The 25,141-nt window shown below is 47.6% G+C and overlaps 1 protein-coding gene across 1 annotated transcript; it reads right to left on the reverse strand.

Moving 5' to 3' along the window:
* Window positions 1-21,394: 21,394 nt before the first annotated feature.
* On the reverse strand, window positions 21,395-22,323 carry LOC125521603 (bZIP transcription factor RISBZ5-like). Its single transcript, XM_048686661.1, has one exon. It carries the CDS (start codon window positions 22,212-22,214, stop codon window positions 21,561-21,563), a length of 654 nt encoding a protein of 217 aa, XP_048542618.1. The 5' UTR covers window positions 22,215-22,323; the 3' UTR covers window positions 21,395-21,560.
* Window positions 22,324-25,141: the final 2,818 nt, after the last annotated feature.

Genomic DNA, 25,141 nt, shown 5'->3' on the forward strand with positions numbered 1-25,141 from the left:
TGAATTATTTATTACAAAACAGGAACAAAAAACAAGAAAAAAATAAAATTGGGTTGCCTCCCAACAAGCGCTATCGTTTAACGCCCCTAGCTAGGCATAAAAACAAGAATAGATCTAGGTATTGTCATCTTTGGTATGCAATCCATAAGTGGCTCTCATAATAGATTCGTAAGGTAATTTAATTTTCTTCCTAGGGAAGTGTTCCATGCCTTTCCTTAACGGAAATTGAAATCTAATATTTCCTTCTTTCATATCAATAATTGCACCAGTCGTTCTAAGGAAAGGTCTACCAAGAATAATAGGACATGTAGGATTGCAATCTATATCAAGAACAATGAAATCTACGGGCACATAATTCCTATTTGCAACAATAAGAACATCATTAATCCTTCCCATAGGTTTCTTAATAGTGGAATCCACAAGATGCAAATTTAAAGAACAATCATCAAATTCACGGAAACCTGACACATCACACAAAGTTTTTGGAATCGTGGAAACACTAGCACCCAAATCACATAAAGCATAGCATTCATGATATTTAATTTTAATTTTAATAGTAGGTTCCCACTCATCATAAAGTTTTCTAGGAATAGAGACTTCTAATTCAAGTTTTCTCTTCATAAGATTGCATTAAGGCATCAACGATATGCTTGGTAAAAGCTTTATTTTGATCATAAGCATGAGGAGAATTTAGCACGGATTGCAACAAGGAAATACAATCTATCAAAGAGCAATTATCATAATTAAATTCCTTGAAATCCAAAATAGTGGGTTCATTGATATGTAAAGTTTTGACCTCTTTAATCCCACTTTTACCAATTTTTGCATCAAGATCTAAAAACTCTGAATCATTGGGACGCCTTTTAGCTAAAGTTGACTCATCTCTAGTCCCATCATTATCAAGATTCATATTGCAAAACAAAGATTTAATAGGAGACACATCAATCACTTTTAGATTTTCATCCATATTATTGTGAAAACTAGAAGAACACGCTTTTATAAAGCAATCATTTTTTGCACGCATCCTAGCGGTTCTTTCCTTGCACTCGTTAATGGAAATTCTCATAGATTTGAGAGACTCATTGATATTATGCTTAGGTGGAATAGATCTAAGTTTCAAAGAATCAACATCAAGAGTAATTCTATCCACGTTCCTAGCCAACTCGTCAATCTTAGGCAATTTTTCTTCAAGCAAAGCATTGAAATTCTTTTGCGATATCATAAATTATTTAACACTAGTCTCAAAATCAGAGGGCATCTTATAAAAATTTCCATAAGAGTTGTTGTAGGAATTACCATAATTATTATAGGAATTACTCGGAAACGGCCTAGGATTAAAGTTTCCTCTATACGCGTTGTTACCAAAATTGTTCCTACCAACAAAATTCACATCCATAGATTCATTATTATTCTCAATCAAAGTAGACAAAGGCATATCATTAGGATAACAAGAAACACTCTTATTAGCAAACAATTTCATAAGTCCATCCATCTTTCCACTTAAAACATTAATTTCTTCTATAGCATGAACCTTTTTACTAGTAGATCTTTCGGTGTGCCATTGAGAATAATTAACCATAATATTATCTAGGAGTTAGTAGCTTCTCCTAAAGTGATTTCAATAAAAGTGCCTCCCACGGCCGAATCTAAAAGATTTCTAGAAGCAAAATTCAATCCAACATAAATTTTTTGTATGATCATCCATAAGTTTAATCCATGAGTAGGGCAATTATGTATCATTAATTTCATCCTCTCCCAAGATTGTGCAACATGCTCATGATCAAGTTGCTTAAAATTCATAATATAGTTTCTAAGAGAGATGATCTTAGAGGGAGGAAAATACTTAGAGATAAAAGCATCTTTGAACTTATTCCATGAATCAATACTATTTTTAGGCAAAGACGAAAACCAAGTTTTAGCATGATCTCTAAGCGAAAACGGAAATAGCTTCAATTTAACAATATCATTATCCACATCTTTATTATTTTGCATATCACACAAATCAACAAAGCTGTTTAGATGGGTGGCGGCATCTTCACTAGGAAGGCCCGGAAACGGATCTTTCATAACAAGGTTCAGCAAAGCAGTATTAATTTCACAAGATTCAGCATCGGTAAGAGGAGTAATCGGAGTGCTAATAAAATCATTATTGTTGATATTGGAAAAGTCACACCATTTAGTATTGTCTTGAGCCATCGCGACAAACAATCCAACACACAAGCACACAAGAAGCAGGCGAAAAGAGACGGACGAAAAAGAGGCGAACGGAAAAGAGGGCGAATAAGATGGAAAGGGTGAAGTGGGGGAGAGGAAAACGAGAGGCAAATGGCAAATAATGTAATGCGTGGGATAAGAATTTGTGATGGGTACTTGGTATGTCTTGACTTGTTCGTAGATCTCCCCGGCAACGGCACTGGAAATCTTTCTTGCTACCTCTTGAGCATGCGTTGGTTTTCCCATGAAGAGGAAATGGTGATGCAGCAAAGTAGTGTAAGTATTTCCCTCGGTTTTTGAGAACCAAGGTATGAATCCAGTTGGAGATTACACGTAAGTCCCTCGTACCTGCACAAACAAACAAGAACCTCGCAACCAACGCGATAAAGGGGTTGTCAATCCCTTCACGGTCAGTTACGAAAGTGAGATCTGATAGAGATAATAAGATACATATTTTTGGTATTTTTGTTGTATAGATTGGAAAATAAAGATTGCAAAATAAACGGCGAAAAAATGGCTTGTTGACGGGAGAATAATATAATGGAGAATAGACCCGGGGGCCATAGGTTTCACTAGTGGCTTCTCTCAAGATAGCAAATTCTACGGTGGGTGAACAAATTACTGTTGAGCAATTGATAGAAAAGCGCATAGTTATGAGAATATCTAGGCATGATTATGTATATAGGCATCACGTATGCGACAAGTAGACCGAAACGATTCTGCATCTACTACTATTACTCCACACATCGACCGCTATCCAGCATGCATCTACACTATTAAGTTCATAAGAACAGAGTAACACCTTAGGCAAGATGACATGATGTAGAGGGATAAACTCAAGCAATATGATATAAACCCCATCTTTTTATCCTCGATGGCAACAAAACAATACGTGCCTTGCCGCCCCTGCTGTCACTGGGAAAGGACACCGCAAGATTGAACCCAAAGCTAAGCACTTCTCCCATTGCAAGAAAGATCAATCTAGTAGGCCAAACCAAACAGATAATTCGAAGAGACTTGCAATGATATTAAATTATGCATAAAAGAATTCAGAGAAGAATCAAATATTGTTCATAGATAATCTTGATCATAAACCCACAATTCATCGGATCTCGACAAACACACCGCAAAAAGAATTATATCGAATAGATCTCCAAGAGAATCGAGGAGAACTTTGTTTTGAGATCCAAAGAGAGAGAAGAAGCCATCTAGCTAATAACTATGGACCCGAAGGTCTATGGTAAACTACTCACACATCATCGGAGAGGCTATGGTGTTGATGTAGAAGCCCTCCGTGATCGATTCCCCCTCCAACGGAGCGCCGGAAAAGGCCCCAAGGTGGGATCTCACGGGTACAGAAGGTTGCGGTGGTGGAAATAGGGTTTCGTGGTGCTCCTGGATGTTTTCAGGGTATATGGGTATATATAGGAGGAAGTAGGTCGGTGGAGCTACAAGGGGCCCACGAGGGTGGGCGCGCCCTCCTGCCTCGTGGCCTCCTCGCTTCTTTCTTGATGTCCACTCCAAGTCTCCTGGATCACGTTAGTTCCAAAAATAACTCTCCCAAAGGTTTCATTCCGTTTGGATTCCATTTGATATTCCTTTTCTGTGGAACACTGAAATAGGCAAAAAAACAGCAATTTGCACTGGGCCTTTGGTTAGTAGGTTAGTCCCAAAAATAATATAAAAGTGCATAACAAAGCCCATTAAACATTCAAAACAGATAATATAATAGCATGGAACAATCAAAAATTATAGTTATGTTGGAGACGTATCAATCAACGTCACACGATGATGGCCCCGACGGCGTTCCGGCGCCACCGGGAGAGAGGGGGAGAGGGCCCCCCCTTCTTCTTCTTCTTCCTTGACCTTCTCCCTAGATGGGAGAAGGGTGACGAAGCTATGTACCTAGGGTAGGGTCATGGATCTGTCCAACATACCCTCCCCGAGGACATCTCTACAAAGAACCAGAAGTAGCTGAAGAAAAACCATCATCCACTCGACCATGAAGATGTGTTCACTCGACCACCTTGAAGACACTCGGCCATGCTAACAACCACTCGACCACCAGAAGATGTGAAGCCCTTCACTCCGCAACGGTCGGGGTTTAAGTCATAGCTTTATGGACATTTATAGCACTTTACTTTGGACGTTACCAGTAACGCTCCTCCTTTATGAACATTGAACCCTGTGTAACGGAGGGGAGCTGGGGTCCTGGCGCACTCTATATAAGCCACCCCCCTCCTCTAGGACAAGGGTTCGCACCTTCTGTAATTCACACGCATATATCCAGTCGACCGCCTCCGGGCTCCGAGACGTAGGGTTGTTACTTCCTCCGAGAAGGGCCTGAACTCGTAAAACTCGCGTGTACAACTCCTCCATAGCTGGGATCTTGCGTCTACATTCCTACCCCCTATTCTACTGGCAGTCCTAGAACCACGACAGTTGGCGCCCACCTTGGGGCTGGTGTCTTAGCGACTTGTTGGAGAAGTTGCTATTTTTCTGATCCCCTTCATCATGGTTCCAGATAGAGGTTTGGCTAAGGGCCGCGAGATCCATCTCGGCGTGCTCATGTTTGTCCCTGACGACTCCGCTTGGCTTCAGGAGTCTCCACTCGACGTCGACGCACTCCCCGCCCGCGGGGCAACGCACTTTCGCGCATGCGTCCGCGGCGTCATCCTGCGGCAGCTGTCGACCCAGTATCGGTCGGCTCCAGTAGCTTTCCCCCTCCCTGCGGCCCGCTGGAGCAAACTTTCCGGTCGGTCGAGGCTTCAGCGATGGGTGAGGCATGCGGTGGCCCGCCAGTCGGCCACCCCTCAAGTCGCGGCGATCGAGCCCGACGAAACTCTCTACGGCCTGTTCGATCTGTCGATTGGCTCCGTAGAGACCGCATCCGAGTGCGATAGCAGCGACCCAACGGCTGAAGTTCTGATGGTCAATGGACCACGCAGCCCTCCTGGCTTCGCCCGTGAAGACGGAGGCGACGGGAACGGCGATCCGTCGCGCGTTCATGAAGAGTACCGCCCCGAACCCCTCTCTTCGCAGCAGAGGGAAGAACTTCACCGCCGGAACATGGATGCGCTACATACTCCTATAGTTGGAGAAACCCCTAAGGCCCAGGCCTTGGAGCAGGCGCGCTTGGCCAACTTGGCTGAGCGCACTCGACTGGAGAACCTCCAGCGCGCCCTCGACGATCGCGCTCGGCAGCGTGCTCCCGAATCCAGTCGACGCCAACTTTTTCCACCTCCGACTCAGGTATACTGAACCCCGATCCAGAATCCAGCAGCTACTGCCCGGATAGCGGAGTCGATCCAACCTTCCCAGTCAGAAGCTGGCCGAGGTCTGGTGCAGATCCGAGCCTTGCTCCGGGGGCGGGAGAACATAATGCGGTCGTATCTCAGTCGCGGAATAGGATCCATAGCAGATCCGTGGTTGCAGACACAGTTCAGTCGGCCCATAGCCCAAGATCGCCCCCAAGGCGTGAGGGACGTGGGGATCGACGAGATCAGTACAGAAACCGTGAGCAGTATGATCACCGAGTCAATCGCGATGATCGTCATCGAGTGCCCATGCCTCCCCCAAGGAGTGGGTCGTACGTGCCTCGGCAACATGAAGACAGACGCCCTCACAGTGTTGGGCGAGGTATTCCAGTCGACCCCAGGGAGCCAGGCTTTGATGTGAGATCTATTCTCGTTCAGGGCTTGGTCGACAGAAACAGAGCTCATCGAGAGGGCCATGACAGGGATCTGCAAACCAGCAACAAGGTGCATGTCTTAGGTCCAGAGTGCTTCAACAGAGCTATCAGAGCTGCAGTGATTCCCCCAACTTCAGGTTGGCGACTGGAGTCAGTAAGTTCACTAGTGAGTCCAAGCCTGACACTTGGCTTGAAGACTACCGAGTGGCTGTCCAGATTGGTGGCGGCAATGATGAAGTGGCCATGAAACACCTTCCTCTGATGTTGGAGGGCTCGGCTAGAGCATGGCTGAATCAGTTGGCACCTGGCAGTATTTATACTTGGGAAGATCTCGCCTGAGTGTTTGTCAGAACATTCGAGGGCACTTGCAAACGGCTGGCAGGTTTGACAGAATTACAGTGTTGTGTTCAGAAACCGAATGAAACTTTGAGGGATTATATCCAAAGATGGATCACCCTACACCACACGGTGGAGGATGTGTCTGATCATCATGCAATTTGTGCCTTTAAGGAAGGTGTCAGGTATCGGGAGTTGAATCTGAAATTTGGCCGGACAGGAAATATGAGTCTGACTCGGATGATGGAGATTGCCACCAAGTATGTCAATGGTGAAGAAGAAGAACGACTCCGGAGTGGCAAGCACAAAGCAGTCGACCACGAAGCCAGAGGAGGAAACTCCAGTCGGAAACAGAAGCACAAGGCCGAGCCAGCTGCTCCTGGTGAAGCCTTGGCTGTGGTTCAAGGAAAGTTCAAGGGGAAGCCCAAAGGGTCGTGGAACCACAAGAAAGTAAAAGATCAAGATGGAAATGACGTGTTGGATCTGCCGTGCCACATCCACACCAAAAAAGATGAAGAGGGTAATTTCATTTACCCGAAGCACACCACTCGGCAATGTCGGCTCCTAATCCAGCAATTCCGAGAGAAACAGCCCAAGTAAAAGGAGAAGGAAGCAGACAAGGATGAGGAAGGGGATGATGATGGTTATCCCCATGTGAATTCCACTCTGATGATTTTTGCTGACGTTGAGAGCAAAAGTCGATTGAAAGTCATCAACAGAGAAGTGAACATGGTCGCCCCGGTGACACCCAGTTATTTGAAGTGGTCACAGACTGCCATTACATTCGACCAGTCTGATCATCTAGCGCACATAGCCACCCCTGGGAGGCAAGCACTGGTGGTCGATCCGGTGGTCGAAGACACTCGACTGACAAAAGTCCTGATGGACGGTGGCAGTGGCCTGAACATAATGTATGCAGAGACGTTGAAGGGAATGGGCATTCCGATGTCCAAACTCATTGAAAGCAATATGAGTTTCCATGGGGTCATTCCAGGAAAAAGGCTGCATCCCTCGGTCAGATTGCTCTCGACATAGTTTTCGGTGATTCCAAGAATTGCCACAAAGAAAAGTTAACATTTGAAGTTGTGGATTTATAGAGTGCCTATCATGCCATTCTGGGCAGGCCAGCTTATGCACGTTTCATGACTCGACCATGTTACGTGTACCTCAAATTGAAGATGCCTGGTCCCAAAGGGGTGATCACTATCTCTGGTAATCGGAAGAAGGCAGAAGAGTGCTTCTAGAAGGGTTCAAAGATCGCCGATGCTCAGATGGCCGTGGTAGAATTGCAAGAATACCAGAAAAATGCAGATCCGAGTGATTTGTTGCGAGCCAAGAAGCCAGCCACAGATTCAGCATTCCAGTCGTCTGGTGAAACGAAGTCGATTCACATTCACCCGACAGACCCCAATGCTGCTCCGACTCACATTTCAACCACACTCGACTCCAAATAGGAAGAAGCGCTCATCCAGTTCCTCCGTGAGAACTGGGACATCTTTGCATGGAAGCCTTTTGACATGCCAGGTGTTCCCAGGGGACTGGCTGAGCATCGTTTGCAAGTTGACCCAAAAGTGAAACCAGTCAAAGAACATCTTCGACAGTCCGCCATACAGAACAGAAAGGGAATCGGTGAAGAGGTGGCTCGGCTTTTGGCAGTTGAGTTTATCCGAGAGATTTACCACTCCGAGTGGTTAGCCAATGTTGTCATGGTCCCAAAGAAGGATGACTCACTTCGCATGTGCATTGACTTCAAGCATATCAATTGGGCCTGCCCGAAAAATCACTTTCCTCTCCCTCGCATCGACCAGATAGTCGACTCGACTGCGGGGTGTGAGCGTTTGTCCTTTTTGGATGCCTACTCCGGGTACCACCAGATCCATCTGTACGAACCTGACGAGATAAAGATAGCTTTCATCACCCTGTTTGGGTGCTTCTGTTATGTCACAATGCCATTCGGTTTGAAGAACGCTGGAGCCACATTCATGCGGATGATTCAGAAGTGCCTGCTCACTCGGAACAGTCGGAATGTGGAAGCATACATGGATGACATTGTGGTCAAGTCACGTAAAGGTTCCAACCTACTGACTGACCTTGCTGAAACCTTTGCCAGCCTCAGAAGGTATGATATCTAGCTCAATCCATCAAAGTGCACGTTTGGAGTTCCGGGCAGAAAATTACTAGGTTTCCTAGTTTCTGAACGAGGGATCGATGCTAACCCATAGAAAGTGGGTGCTATTCTCCAAATGAAACGCCCTGTGCGTGTGCATGATGTCCAGAAGCTTACTGGTTGCTTGGCCGCCCTAAGTCGATTCATTTCTCGCCTCGGTGAAAAGGCGCTGCTTCTTTACCAACTAATGAAGAAATCAGATAAGTTCGAGTGGACTCCAGAAGCTGATGCAGCATTTGCAGAGCTAAAAGCCCTGCTTTCCACCCAACGGGTGCTTGTTGCTCCAATCAGCAAAGAGCCTTTACTGCTTTATATAGCAGCCACTGGACAAGTCGTCAGTATAGTACTTACGGTCGAGCGGGAAGAAGAAGGAAAAGCTTATAAAGTTCAGCGCCCAGTTTATTATATTTCTGAAGTCCTGACTCCGTCAAAGCAGAGATATCCGCACTACCAGAAGCTCATCTATGGGATTTACATGACCACGAAGAAGGTTGCACACTATTTCTCTGATCACTCTATTACATCGTCAGCGACGCTCCATTGTCAGAGATTCTGCACAACAGAGATGCAACTAGTCGAGTGGCAAAATGGGTGATTGAACTCCTTCCCTTAGATATCAAGTTTGAGGCAAAGAAAGCTATCAAGTCCCAAGCAATAGCAGATTTCCTCGCCGAGTGGATCGAACAGCAACTGCCGACTCAAGTTCACTCGGAGCACTGGACCATGTTCTTTGATGGATCCAAAATGCTGAATGGTTCTGGTGCTGGGGTAGTACTGGTATCCCCCCGAGGAGACAAGCTCAGATATGTCCTCCAGATTCACTTTGATTCCTCCAACAATGAAGCAGAATATGAAGCACTCCTGTATGGGTTGCGCATGGCCATCTCACTCGGCATCCGTCGCCTCATGGTCTATGGCGACTCAGATTTGGTGGTCAATCAAGTGATGAAGGAGTGGGACATCAGAAGCCCAGCCATGACCGGTTACTGCAACGCGGTGAGGAAGTTGGAAAAGAAGTTTGAAGGATTATAGCTTCACCACATCCCCCGGCTGAAAAATCAAGCAGTCGATGACTTGGCAAAGATAGGATCCAAGAGAGAAGCCATTCCCAGCAATGTGTGTTTGGAACATATTCACACGCCGACAGTTCAGGAAGATCCTTTTACTGAAGAGCCCCCACAGCTTAAGAGCGTCACAGATCCGACTGAAGTCGAGGTCCCAGTAGTGGTCGACCTAATCATGGAGATTCTAGTCATCACACCCGACTGGACAGTGCCGTACATTGCGTACATCCTTAGAAAAGAACACTCATAAGACGAAGAAGAGGCTCGGCAGATCGTCTGTCGATCCAAGGCCTTTACTGTGATAAGAGGACAATTGTTCAGGGAAAGCGTGACTGGAGTCGGTCAGAGATGCATAACGCCTGAAGAAGGTCGAATGATCCTCAATGACATCCACTCGGGGACCTGTGGCCACCATGCGTCCTCTCGGGCCATCGTGGCTAAAGCATACCGAGCCGGGTTCTATTGGCCGCGAGCAAATGAAATGGCGAAAGATATAGTCGACGGATGTGAAGGCTGCCAGTTTTACTCGGACATGTCTCACAAGCTAGCGTCAGCCCTGAAGACCATTCCTCTCGTCTGGCCCTTTGCTGTTTGGGGTTTGGGTATGGTTGGACCACTGAGAACTGGTAAGAGTGGCTTCACTCATGTGCTCGTGGCAGTCGACAAGTTTACCAAATGGATCGAAGCTAAACCTGTCAAGAGTCTCAAGGCCAGCACTGCTGTCAGTTTTATCAGAGAATTGACATTCAGATATGGAGTTCCACATGGCATCATTACGGACAACGGGTCGAACTTTGATTCTGACGAGTTTAGAGCCTTCTGCGCTTCTCAAGGCACGCGAGTGGACTACGCTTCCGTCGCTCACCCGCAGTCGAACGGACAAGCAGAAAGAGCTAATGGCCTGATTCTCAAAGGATTGAAACCCCGACTGATGCGTGACCTCAAACACGCAGCAGGCGCTTGGGTCGATGAGCTTCCGTCAGTTTTGTGGGGTTTGAGGACAACTCCCAATCGGTCGACTGGACGAACTCCTTTCTTCTTGGTCTATGGAGCCTAAGCTGTTCTGCCGAGTGACCTGCTCCACAATGCGCCCCGAGTCGAGCTCTTTTCCAAAGAAGAAGCAGAGCAGGCCCGGCAGGATTCAGTCGATCTCTTAGAGGAGGAAAGAGAGATGGCCTTGATCCGGTCGACCATTTATCAGCAAGACTTGCGTCGATTCCATGCCAAGAACGTGAGGAGCCGAACCTTTCAAGAGGGAGACCTGGTTCTTCGAGTGGATCAACAGAAACCACACAAGCTCGCCCTGGCTTGGGAAGGCCCCTTCATCATCACCAAAGTTCTACACAACGGAGCATACCATATTTACAGTGTTGAGCATCAGAAAGACAAGCCACGGGCTTGGAACGAGGAGCTGCTCCGCCCCTTTTATACTTAAGCACTCATTCGAATAAAATGTAATAAGAAACACCTTTGTAATTTGTTTATCAAAGACAAGAGCTTTATGGTCCTCTCGTACGATTGTTGTTGTTCTTATTTACCTCTGAAATCCCCCAGTGGGTGGGCTTAGTCATGAATCCATTTCGCCTAAGTTCGAAAAAAAATCCTACTGAGTGGAGAGAAATCCTCCCACTCGGGGGGGCTTAGCTGCAGTCCAGTACTCTCCTAAGTTCTCTCACTCACAGACTTAGCCGCAGTCCGGTACTCGCCTAAGTTTGAAAAATCCTACCGAGTGGAGAGCAATCCTCCCACTCGGGGGCTTAGCTGCAGTCCAGTACTCGCCTAAGTTCTCCCACTCGTAGACTTAGCTGCAGTCCTGTACTCGCCTAAGTTTGAAAAATCCTACCGAGTGGAGGGCAATCCTCCCACTCGGGGCTTAGTTGCGGTCCAATACTCGCCTAAGTTCTCTCACTCGGAGACTTAGCCGCAGTCTGGTACTCGCCTAAGTTTGAAAAATCCTACTGAGTGGAGAGCAATCCTCCCACTCAGGGGCTTAGCTGCAGTCCAATACTCGCCTAAGTTCTCTCACTCGGAGACTTAGCCGCAGTCCGGTACTCGCCTAAGTTTGAAAAATCCTACCGAGTGGAGAGTAATCCTCCCACTCGAGGGCTTAGCTATAGTCCAGTACTCACCTAAGTTCTCTCACTCGAAGACTTAGCTGCAGTCCGGTACTCGCCTAAGTTTGAAAAATCCTACCGAGTGGAGAGCAATCCTCCCACTCGGGAGCTTAGCTGCAGTCCAGTACTCGCCTAAGTTCTCTCACTCGGAGACTTAGCTGCAGTCCAGTACTCGCCTAAGTTTGAAAAATCCTACCGAGTGGAGAGCAATCCTCCCACTCGGAGGCTTAGCTGCAGTCCAGTACTCGCCTAAGTTCTCTCACTTGGAGACTTAGCTGCATTCCGATACTCGCCTAAGTTTGAAAAATCCTACCGAGTGGAGAGCAATCCTCCCACTCGGGGGCTTAGCTGCAGTCCAATACTCGCCTAAGTTCTCTCACTTGGAGACTTAGCTGCATTCCGATACTCGCCTAAGTTTGAAAAATCCTACCGAGTGGAGAGCAATCCTCCCACTCGGGGGCTTAGCTGCAGTCCAATACTCGCCTAAGTTCTCTCACTCAGAGACTTCGCTGCAGTCCGGTACTCACCTAAGTTTGAAAAATCCTACCAAGTGGGGAGCAATCCTCCCACTCGGAGGCTTAACTGCAGTCCAGTACTCGCCTAAGTTCTCTCACTCGGAGACTTAGCTGCAGTCCGGTACTCGCCTAAGTTTGAAAAATCCTACCGAGTGGAGAGCAATCCCCTCACTCGGGGGCTTAGCTACAGTCCAATACTCGCCTAAGTTCGAAACATATCCCTATCTGCAAGGACGACAAGGTGCAGGTCGACTACAACCTTCTCCTTCGGAGCTAGGACACAAGTACAACGTGTGCTCCATCCCTATCCGCAAGGACGACGAGGTGCAGGTCGACTACAACCTTCTCCTTCGGAGCTACGGCACAAGTACAACGTGCGCTCCATCCCTATCCCCAAGGACGACGAGGTGCAGGTCGACTGCAACTTTCTTCTTCGGAGCTACGGCACAAATACAACATGCGCTCCATCCCTATCCGCAAGGACGACGAGGTGCAGGTCGACTACAACCTTCTCCTTCGGAGCTACGCCACAAGTACAATGTGCTTTCCATCCCTATCCGCAAGGACGACGAAGCGCAGGTCGACTGGAGCCACCACTTCAGAGCTGCATCTCCAGTGCAAAGACTATTCCAAGCAGCAAACCAAAAGTATTCGAGCATCAAGCCCGAAGGAGTTTAACGGTTACAGCAACCACTCGGCATTCCGAGGCAAATTTAAAGCAGATTCAAGTCTCATAAGTTTGTTCACTCGGCAGGAGGAGGGCTGGCAGGCTCGACGAATTCATCCAGGTCGATCCCATCCGCGATCCGAGTAGCAGCAGTGATGAAAGTTTCCATGAAGGACTGGAAGTCATGCTTTTTGGTGTTAGCGACCTTGATCGCAGCCAGCTTGTCTTCACGAGCCTCCTTGTAGTGGACTCGCACCAAGGACAGCGCCACGTCAGCACCACACCGGGCGGAGGACTTCTTCCATTCTTGCACTCGGTCAGGGATCTCGTTCAGTCGGGCCATCAAGGATTCCAGGTCATTTTAAAGTGTCGCCCTTGGCCAAAGCGATGAGTCGATTCGGGAGACTACCTCCTTCAGGCGCACGAGGTAGCTTGTGGCGCTGGCGATACGGGACTCCAATCGGAGCACGTTCATTGCAGTTTCATCGCAAACTGGAGAAGCGATAGGGTCCAGACCCGTCTCGACCTTTCCAGTTTCCTCGTCAAAGTCTTGGAAGAATTCTGCAGCCAAAAATTAGTGAATCGACCGAGCAGGATCCGTTCGCAAGCATCAACACAGTCGGTTTAAAAGAAATACCTTCCAGCGTGAGATAGAGCTTCTTGGCAAGAGTCCTCAGATAAGCTTCTGTGTCATTCCTCTTGCGGATCGCGGACTCCAGCTTTTCATTCAGGGCAACCTTGTACTTCTTCAGACTAGTCACTTCACGGTTAGATTCGTTGAGGCAAGATTTCAGCCTGTTCACCTCCCCTTCCAGCGCTCCGACTGAAGCCAGCTTCTGGTCTGCGAGAGCAGTTTTATCTTGGGCTGCTTTTTGCGCGGCGGCGAGGTCCGAGTCCTTCTTCTCCAAAGCCAACTTCATTTTCTCTGCAAAAGAAGCAATCGAATCAAACAAGAGATCGAAGAAATATATTGAAAGACAGTCGACAGGCAGTTACCTTCCATACCAGCAGCTTCGTCTTGAGCTTTCTTCAGATTCTGCTGGGCCAATTCCAAGTCGAGGTTGAGTTGCCTCTGCTTCTCCTCAAGTTCAGCAAACTTGGAAATAAGAGTACAAGACTTCTGCAGAAGGCAAAAGACAGGTCAGTTGACAAGATCAAAGGTTGTTTACTTCCGAGTGAATAAAACCTAAAGAAGTCACTTGAGACCCCAGCCGACTGCACACAGTCGACTATAGTCTTGGGGACTACACCCAGCGGGTGCACTTGGCGTGCCCCCGCTGATTAAAACCCAACTCGACCGGTCCGCCCGGATCAAGTCAAAAAAAAGTTGTTCAGAGCCCAGTCGACTGCGGTCTCGGGGCCTACACCCAGTGGGTGCACTTGGCGTGCCCCCACCGGTTCAGATCCTACTCGACCGGTCCGCCCGAGTCGAGTAGAAGAAAAGAAAGGAAGGTAGAACTCAGACCCCAGTCGACTGCCAGCAGTCGACCACGGTCTCGGGGACTACACCCAGTGGGTGCACTTAGCGTGCCCCCACCGGTTCAGATCCTACTCGCCCAGACCGAGTGGAAGAATGCAACTACCAAAGACAACAAAACACCCACTGGGTGCTCTGATCCGATGCAAACAACAGGAGATTGTGTAGAAGAAAATTTTTCGGGTAGCATATCCTGATAGAACAAGAGCAGTCGAAAAGTCTACTTATCTGGACATTGGCCCGGAGAGCAGGGCTGGCGTCGTAGGCAGCCTGGCTATTCTCATGCACCGTCTTCATCCACTCCATCATCACGTCAGCCTGTCGGATGGCTTCCGCAGCCGCTTCCGACTGGTTGTCTGGGACGGGGTAGCTGGTGAAGAAGAGAGCAGACGACCCAGGTGCAGCAGCTTGGACCTCCGAGGCATGAGATGGGACGACTGAAGGAATCACCAGTACAGTCGACGGTGTGGGGCGCTCACTCGACAACGGTACATCGAAGGTTACAGAGGCCCCGCCCGCGCCTTCAGATTGATAGACGGTTGGTGTTGTCATCGGTCCCTACTGAGACGCCTTACCAGTCGTCGCCTTTTTATTCTTCCTGGGCTTAGGAGCCACACCTTCATCGTCATCTGGGAGATCGATGACGTTAGGCGGAGCTGCGGAGAAGATCAGTCGACTCTAAAGTAAACCGCTAGAATTCAATCGACCGAGTAGTCAAGAGCAAGATCAGAAGAGTTTTTACCTGGGTTGGAGGTGACCGCGTCTTCCATCTCCCCGTCTCGGTACTGGAGAGAAGAGGTTCCCGACGTAGCAGCACTACAAAGACCCACATCCAGTCGATTACATTCTGTTACTCGAGTCGACAAAAAGAACAAGTCAGATGATTACACGGAGATGGTAGGGACGGTCACTTTGATCCTGGGCAAAGCCTTTGGCAGTTTGGAGGAGGTGGCTGTCGATGCTTTTGGCGCTGGAGGCGGCACAACTTTGGGCTGCTTTGGAGCCTTCTCAATCGGTGTTGGGGAAGATGTCCTGGGGCGCTTCGAAGACTACCCGATCGACGCGGCCACCAGGCCCGGAGCGCTCGCCGGGTCGTGAGCGTGTTTGGATCTCCTCTCCCTGCGAGGAGGCGAGTCGACCTCTTCGTCATCAGTCGATTCGTCGCTCTCCTCGTCCTCCTCGGCATCCGAGTGCCCTTCGCCGCTCTCGCCCCCGCTTGCTCCTTCCTCGACATCTTGCTCCTGCACTCCGTTGGGCATTGAGTACATGTCGATGAGGGCCTGAAAAGACAACGATCAAAAGAAATTCAGTCGACCATCAACAAGACGTCACACAGTGAATCGGAAAGATACTTGATAAAACAGAATCATACCTGCTCCGACTGACGTGAGTGGTCGAATGGAATCACCCTCCTAGACCCCCGAGGGTTGTCTTTGTTGCTGGTGATTCCCATCAGCCACTTCTCCAAGATGTCCTCGCTGACGTCCTCCGGGTGGATCCGAGTGGAGTCCTCGAGCCCAGAGTACATCCACATCGGATGATCACGTGCCTGAAGCAGTTGGATGCGTCGACCGAGAAAGACCTCCAGCAGGTCCATCCCAGTCACCCCATCGCGGACGAGTTGGATGACCCGCTCGACCAGCACCTTGACATGCGCCTTCTCTTCTGGGACCACCTTCAGGGAGGAGGGCTTCTCCACTCGAGCCAAAGAAAAGGGAGGAAGTCCAGTCGACTGACCCGGGGTCGGCTGGTCCTTACAGTAAAACCAAGTCGACTGCCAACCCCGGACCGAGTCGGGAAGGATCATTGCTGGGAAGGTGCTCTTGTTCCTCATCTGGATCCCCAGGCCCCCGCACATCTGGATCACGTGCGTCCTCTCATCACTCGGATTGGCCTTTTTGACCGACTGGGAGCGGCAGGTGAAGATGTGTTTGAAAAGACCCCAGTGCGGTCGACAACCCAAGAATTTTTCACACATTGACAAAAAAGCAGCCAGATAGACTATAGTGTTTGGAGTGAAATGGTGGAACTGAGCCCCAAAGAAGTTCAAAAAGCCCCGGAAGAAAGGATGGGGAGGCAGTGAGAATCCGCGATCTATGTGGGTGGCAAGGAGAACGCACTCACCCTCCCTTGGCTGCGGCTCGGTCTCGTTCCCCGGGAGCCGCGCCGACTTGTGGGGGATCAGTCCCCCCTCCACCAGGTCGTCGAGGTCATCTTGGTTGATCGTCGAGCGGATCCAGTCGCCCTGGATCCAGCCTGACGGCAGGCCGGATCTCGACGAGGATCCGCCCCGGCTGGTCCACTTGCCCTTCGCCTTCGCGGTCGCCTTCTTCGCGCGCTCCAGCACCACCGTCTTCTCTTTTCCCATGGCGGCGGGTCGAGTTCGAGCGAGGGTTCGCCGACGAGGGCAGGAGCGAGCGTGGCGGGGAGGTCGAAGGAAGAAGAAAAGAGAATGGGAGCACACGGGGCAGAGGCCTGGTCCGGTGCCTTTTATAAGGTCGTTCCCCGAGTGACTGACTGGTGGACCCGGACGATCTAAACAAATCCCGCAACAGTCGCGCGTGCAGTACATGGTGAAAAAGGTGGCGCGGAGATCGAGGAGACTTGCCTAATCCGTCCCGATTACCACGGCCTCGCCCGTCTGGCGCGCTTCCCAAAATTCGAGTCCCGCGAAATCCGCGGAGAGCAGAGCAACTTGTCAGACTAAAAACGCCCTCTACATTATCATTCGGAATTCTACCGTGAAAATTCACTCGACAAAAAAAACCAAGAATGGACCAAAGCGACTGAAAAAGGAGTTGACGTCGTCTCCTCAGTTCATTGTTCCAGAACAAGGTATACTCATAGCACAAAGAATGAGTCGGAAGTGTTCCCAACTCCTTCCTCACTCAAATCCTGATCCATTCGGGAGCTAATGATGAAGCTATATACCTAGGGTAGGGTCATGGATCTATCCAACATACCCTCCCCAAGGACATCTCTACAAAGAACCAGAAGCAGTCGAAGAAAAACCATCATCCACTCGACCATGAAGATGTGTTCACTCGACCACCTTGAAGACACTCGACCATGCTAACAACCACTCAACCACTAGAAGATGTGAAGCCCTTCACTCCGCAACGGTCAGGGTTTAAGTCATAGCTTTATGGACATTTATAGCACTTTACTTCGGACGTTACCAGTAACGCTCCTCCTTTATGAACATTGAACCCTGTGTAACGGAGGGGAGCTGGGGTCCTGGCGCACTCTATACAAGCCACCCCCCTCCTCTAGGACAAGGGTTCGCACCTTCTGTAATTCACACGCACATATCCAGTCGACCGCCTCCGGGCTCCGAGACGTAGGGCTGTTACTTCCTCCGAGAAGGGCCTGAACTCGTAAAACTCGCGTGTACAACTCCTCCATAGCTAGGATCTTGCCTCTACATTCCTAACCCCACATTCTACTGTCAGTCCTAGAACCACGACAAAGGGTTTCCCCTCTGGTCCATGGCCTCCATGGCGGCGGAGGGGCGAGAGCCCCTCCGAGACTGGATCTGTCTCTCTGTCTCTCTTTGTTTCTGCGTTTTTCTGCGTTCCAGATTCTGGCCTTTCACCATTTTTTATATTCCCGGAGATTCTTAACTCCGGTTGGGCTGAAATTTTAACACGATTTGTATCCGGATATTGGCTTTCTTGCGGCGAAAGAAGGGCACCAACCGCCTTACGGGGTGACCACGAGGGCCCAGGGCGCGCTTGACTCCCTGGGGCGCGCTCCCTGCCTCGTGGCTCCCTCGGGCATCGTCTCACGTTGATTCTTCTTCCACAAAATCACATATATTTCAAAAAATATCTCCGTCGGTTTTTATCCCGTTTGGACTCCGTTTGATATGGATTTCCTGCGAAACAAAAAAACATGCAACAAACAGGAACTGGCACTGGGCACTGGATCAATATGTTAGTCCCAAAAATAGTATAAAAAGTTGTCAAAAGTATATAAAAATTGTATAATATTGACATGGAACAATCAAAAATTATATATACGACGGAGACCAGTGCACATGCAGTGCGCGCTGAGGGTCTGCTAGACCAGTTGGTAATCTTGGTTTGTCATGGGGCGGCTTGGTAAGGCCTTCGGATTAGATGATATGCATTATAAAAACATATCAGTCCCATACATCCTCCCACCACCTAGAGAAAAGAAGTCACCATGTGACACTATAGCACCAATATAGTACATGCAGTCACCGATACAGAAATTTCCCCACATAAATATACATTAGTTAACAGATAACACAAAACCATACCACAAAAGGTTCATCAAATCACCACATTATAAATAAAAATAAAAAACACTCCATCATCTCCCCACCCGCTAAACTAAATATTCCATCATTTTCAAAATATAAGGGGTATTAGTTTTTTGGAAAGTCAAATTTCTTTAACTTTGACCAGGTTCAGAGAAAAAATATCAACATCCATAATATTAAACAGATAAAGTATGGAAATTCATTTCATGATGAATCTAATCATACTGATTTGATATATGAATTTTTATATATTTTTCTATAAATTTAATCAAACTTAAAAGTTTTGAGTTTTAAAAAAAAATAATACACCTTATATTTTAAAATAGAGTGAGTATTTAAAGAAAAAACCAACAACATCAACAAGGCAGCAAAGCACGCTCAGCCTTTCTAGTATCTACTCTATGTGATAGCAAAGTCGATTTCAGATGCTAAGCTCCGCTCTGGCATTGTCAGTGGAGCTGCTGCACATGTAACTTCCCTCTCTCCATTTTCACCATCCCCTGGACAGGAGATGCGCCTGTCTGCGACCATTCAAAGAAGCAGGTGCAATTGCTCTCTGTTTGCCTTCTTTTTGCCCCAACTGTTCCGGAATTTCGCTTGTTAGGTGGCCGGCCGTTCACACGTTTATTTGCCGACGGGCATACTGATAACCAGCGCCTTCTACCTTCGTGGGATTTCTTTCCCAACTTTTGTGCTAGCATACTGATACAGTGATACTGATATCGATATTATTCCTGCACAAACATGTTTTTTCAACTTCTTTACCCGCATCAGTGGTCACGTCCCCGGCCTTTGCATATTTCCCTGCTCCTCTGCCGAGCCCTTTCATGTGCAGCGCACCGGTATATCGTCCGGCAAATATTCTGTCCGCCCACAATGCCCGATTATTCCGGCGCATCGATCTGCCTGACGTCGATCTACGGCAGGCTTTACCTTCCAATCTGGAGCACCACCTGAAACTTGAGCAAACTGAAGCTTCCGTTCTTATCTTTCATGCAACTGCAAGTTGGCTCCTCGGATGGTTTGTTGGAGTGCTCCTTGTTGAGTTGAGGAAAGCTCCATTGCCACCACACGTCCACGCCACCGCGTAGTTAAACATTGCATAGTGGATCGAGTGCAGTGGTGCTTGTTCCACCGCGCGCTGCCTCTTTTGAGCGCTGTTGCTTGGGCCCTGTGATGTGAGCATCTCACCCCTGGTGGGAGGTTTTTCTCCCTTGTGTTCACACATACCCCCTGGCAACTGGTATCCAGTGAGCTGATGCTGAACCCAGATTTGTTTTGGCACTTCTCTATCTTGATTCCTTCTCTTTTCCTCGGTGCTGGTGCCGTCCCTATCTACAATGGGACAGCTGTGAACGTGCCACTTAATTTAATTTCTCCTGAGGTGTAATTTATAATGCACCTATAGATGGATGTACATTTCCATTTATTCGCAAAAAAAAAAGAGGTACACTTCCATTTCTTTGGTTTCCATATAACTCTGAGCTTATCTTTTGAAACCTTGCCATTTCTTTGGTTCCAAATGCTCCAGCAGCCCAAGATAATGATGTCCATGGCAAAGTTTCCAGACAGGTTTTGGTGAGAATTGCTTCATCATATTAATTTATTTATTTTGAAAAGGAGTTAGACCCCCAGCCTCTGCATCAGAATGATGCATGCGGCCAATTGCTTCATCATATATAGATGGATGTACCTGTTTGTTTGGAAGATATAATGATCATCCAACAATCTTGAGCAAAAGAACAATCCCAGAATAGATGCACTGCAGTTTCTTCAGTTCTCTCATTACAGAAAGCACATTCATAACAGTCAAGATGCATGGACTTTCTTTTAAGAAGGTTTCTGGTGTTTGCTCTGTCATGCAGGAGTAGCCAACAAAATATTTTGTGTTTGATTCAGCTTGCACTTTTCCGCAACCAATTGAATAGCAAATGTGCCTCCTCCTTAGTTTTTAGGAATTTATACATCTTCGAGGATGAGTATCCTATGTTTTTCCCTTGGCAAATCCATTTGTCCTGTGCTTGAGGGTTTCCATGCTGTAATACCAACTCCTGAAGTTCATTCTCCGTTTCGATTAACAAAACATTCACGCTTATGCACGTGGCAATGGAATTTATATACTATTGTGAAAAGCATGCATGCGTAGATTTGTTTTGGGGCATGCATGCACATGTTACTGTGCTTTTGCTCAAGATTCTTGGGAACATATCCCACAAGCATCTCAGTGAATAGGATATGTTGTTAGATCTTGCATTGATGCTACAATCATATGCCAAAATTGTTAGATACATATGTCGAACCTTGTTCGATACAACATTGCAAAAACTATAGCATGCTGCGCGACTTAGCTGCCAAAGAAAAGCAGCTGGTAGGTAGGTAAGTCGGCATCAACGAAGTAGACGATACATTAGCAATCACAAAGCATTACATACAAGTTGAGCTCATGACATCATCAAGTGGAGGAAAAAGTTCAAAATTATAATCATTAAATTTCGTTAAAAAGGGTGGAATGCACTATATTTTTTCCCTTGTAGTCCACCCGCATTATGGAAAGCCAAACACTTGTCGTCCTCACCGGTTTTTGATCCTTCCTTGATCTCTCACTCTCATACTTTGGTCTTGCTACTGTTGTATTGGTTTCATTCATCACAAGCTTTGCAACTTGCAAATATATAGAGTAAATAGTATAAAACTACTACTTTACAGCCTAGGGTTTCAAAAAACTATCGGTTTTAATTTTTTCTCAGATAACTACTAAATGGGTGGTCGGCTGTTTCAAATATATAGCACTACATCCTCCTATCCATGTTAATTTATCAACACAGGATAAGTACCAAAATCTGTTACACAAAACATATTCCTGATAGGGAAACTGATTGCAGGGTGCATGCATGCATGACCCCAGCTATCGCCATTAAATAATTATTTATCATTGCTTAGTAACACATGCTCTTATAATCTTATTATTGATACAGTAGTAGTTATCCTCTAAAAATTTGGGTGGATAATATGAGTAAAAACAACATTTCATTCGATAGAAGCTGCAGCAGCTGTGCTGTTCTTGCATGGCTCCAAGGAGCAGCCACTGTGATTGCTCGAGGCCTTCTTCTCCGGTGCCGATTGCTGTAGCAGCTGCTCGAGCTTCTCATTCAGTTTGGCCTTCTCGTCCCTGAGCTGGGCGCTCTCGCGGCGAGCGCCGGCACACTCGCACAATGCGCGGTTGAGCTCGTCGAGGAGGCGGCGGTTGGCTCCGCGGAGGTGCGTGACCTGCGCCCACAGTTCGCTCAGCTGCCGCTGCTTGCGCATGCGCGACCGCCGCGCGGACTCCCGGTTCGAGACCATTCGCCGCCGCCTCCTCTCCTCCTCCGCGGCGCCAACTCCAGCGCCAGCACCGCCCACCTGGAGGTAGCTTCCGCCACCGGCGTCGGAGCCCGAGCTGGGCGAGCCATTGCCGCCGGCGAGGTGAGCCGCTTCTTCTGCTAGTAGGATAGCGTCCAACTCAAAGGCTGCTGCCACGTCGTCGACGTCGGCGAGTAGAGCGGCAGGATCAAAGGAGGGCGGGAAGTAGGCTTGAGGGGGCAAGGCCATGTTCATGTGGTGGTGAGTGGTGAAGGAGGAGGAAGGGTTTGGGGGCGGGAGGAAGTGGAAGCTGGCAACCTCGCCATTGTTATGGTGGTACATGGTCCTGTTTATTGTCTCTTCTTTGCTTATGGCAGCTTCTAGTGTAGTAGCACTAGTAGATCTTGTTTCTTGGCTATGGCAGACGAGGAGAAGAAGCCATGGCCTTTTATAGTGTGGCACAGTGGCTTTGTTGCCCAAGAGAGAATCAATGGTTTCTCTTCTCTCTCTCATATTATCCTTTTTTTTGTAGCCTGAGAATCTTATATCGAGCTAGAGTTTGGTAGCTTACAAATATGGGCAAGCTTAGTGCATCTTCAACGTTAACCTGCAAATTCTTTCCCGCATTCGTCCACGGATAGAGTTATTAATTCGTGGACACAGATGCGGGATACGGGTGGATGCGGGATACGGGCATCCAACGCTGCCAGCATACAATTCAAAATTTTAGACAAGTCGGGCAAACTTCATTGAAACCGGATGATATTCATATAAACCAGACAAAATTCATTATGTTTGGACATATTTTAACTAAGAATATATTGGATTAAGGTAAAACTATGCTGAGATCTTATATGGAGCTAGAGTTCGGTAGCTTAGAGTCCGGGCAGTCCAAACCCGCCTCAAACGCCCGGTCACTGGCAGGTCAGGAAATTTTGACCCTGGTGGGCGCTTCAAACGCGCGGACTGACAGACATCCCTCATATCCAGCCCAAAATATGGGGCGGATATGGGGACGCCCGGCTATTTACGTACACACACTGTTTGATGAAACTGAATGGGCAGTATGTATGGGACGACATGATCCGTTGATGAAAAACTTGTACATCTGGTTAATGTAGTCAAATTTGAGACACTGTTATACTAGACTTATTTGCATGCTACATATGGATGATTTGTGCTTCATTTTATCCAAACTTCGATGAATATCGGCCGGTTTGTGTGAATTTTGTTTGGTTAGTTAAAATGCAGTTCGAAATGTATGCGACTACGGTTGGATGGCATCCTCCTACGCCCATGTCTGTGGACTGATCCTGGATGCGGTAGAAAATTTGCAGGTTATCGTTGAAGATGCCCTAAGTGCATCTACATAGGTGTTACTCTCCTAGATTGTTCCCGTTGTCATCCATAAGTATGGGCGAGGTTAGTGACTAGTGAGCATCTAAGTGCACTAGACCTGTGCGCTGTGTATATCTTGGCTTATTAGTTACCAAGAGAATATTTGCATGGATGCATGACTTGACCCAAGTCAGTCTCTTCGGGCAGGTGAATTTAATCCCCCATGTTTGTCCATGCCAAACTCTGCCTGTTGCTTTTACATATTCTCCTTGTAATACCTTGCTTTCGGTAACCAACTTTTAATTATTTAATCGACAAAGCAAAAGCCATTTATGCAACATGTTGCGTGTTAACTTACAAATGATAGCCACACACAAAATATCACAGTATTCTCGCGCTTGCATTTTTTTGGCTGCCATAGTTCAGGGGTTTAAATATGCTTATCGAATTCCAGAACTACTCGGCAAACCGGAGGGAGAGGCTCCCACCTATATATGATCCCATTTTAAGAGAAGTGATTGATCTAGTTTACAAGGAAACTGGATCGAGAAAACAAATAAAGCGCCATGTTTATAAGAAAAACAGGGTCAACAGACAGAAAAACAACAAAAACGTGCATCTCACGACATTAGGCAATAGTCGCACAAAACACATAAAACAGATCCGAAGTTACCGCTCTGGCGTCCCTCGGCCCATTCACACGCGAGCCATAATGTCGCACGACTTGGACTTCGTTTAGCCTTGTTATATGAGATGACTGCCCATAGACCATGAACATTGTGCCTCAAACAATTGGAGGCGTTGCCGGACTTACCAGCGGGACTTAGCCCTCCTACCGCATCGACCGGAGCGACAAACTCATTATCCACCCGACATGAGGTCACCACTCATGATCCTTTCGGTGCCATTGCCCCGACATATATAGCACCGCTCGCTTTCATTCTGTTTTGCAAGAAAACTTTCGATCTATTCATCAACTGTCATGGTAGTACACAAGAATAGCAAAAGTAAAAAAATTGCATTCAGGTTTGTAGATCATCTAGCGACAAATTACAAACACTGGAACGAACCAAAGGCACGTTACCATCATTGCCTTTCCCTCATCAGAACCGGATAAACTTAGTTGTAATACACAGTCAAAATATTGTCATGTTAAGGCCCTACAGAAATGAAGCCCTCCCACCAGCAATGGCTGGAATCCACCGCGCCTCCACCCGTGGCAACACTGGCGGTGAGCACAGAAAACCCTAGCGCGGTAGGTGCCCTTCGTACGAGTGAAGGGGTACCCAATTCTCCAGCACCGCTCTCCAACTGGAACGTCGCATTGTTTTTAGTTTTTTATACGCAACGTCGCATTATTTGTGGTAGCTAGAGGCTGCAAACCGGATTTGGATGAGAAGAATGACGCCATCCAAGTGATCGCTTTGTGCAAAGGCAGCTGGGCTACGAAGCTTTTCGATGATTGAAGTGACTATCCACTACAATGGCCCCACCGTCGAGCAGCAATACGTGTGGGCCCCACAGGAAGTGGATAATCAGGGAACGGCCGCAGCCCCACCGCGGCAAACTCTGTTTTTTAAAAACTCTAAATGCTCAAATCAAGATCGTGCAAGGTGTTGCGTTTGCTTGTGAATCAAATATCAAAGCATTTGGAGCCGGCCGGAGATGCATGATCCAAGTGAGAAACGAACCCTTGAAAAGTAAGTTGACTTGCAGAGTCAACTGGAACTTGCCGGAGGTTTTCTTTATGTGGGACGTTTTTAAGGAGATTCTGCAACATGTGTGTAAAGTCCAAGTGTCATTAGGCAGATACTTAATTCATTATGCCAAAAAAAGCAGATACTTAATTCGAATTGTCAAATTCTTATTGGCCATGACACATAGCTACTTTACTCCCTTCGTTTTTATTTAATCCGCATATTAGGTTTGTC

Source organism: Triticum urartu, chromosome 7 (assembly GCF_003073215.2).
Source record: "Triticum urartu cultivar G1812 chromosome 7, Tu2.1, whole genome shotgun sequence".
NCBI classification, from domain to species: domain Eukaryota; kingdom Viridiplantae; phylum Streptophyta; class Magnoliopsida; order Poales; family Poaceae; genus Triticum; species Triticum urartu.

Bases quoted from the DNA above. Each gene is read 5' to 3' on its own strand.
- LOC125521603 (XM_048686661.1), bottom strand. From the start codon at position 22,214: ATGTACCACCATAACAATGGCGAGGTTGCCAGCTTCCACTTCCTCCCG.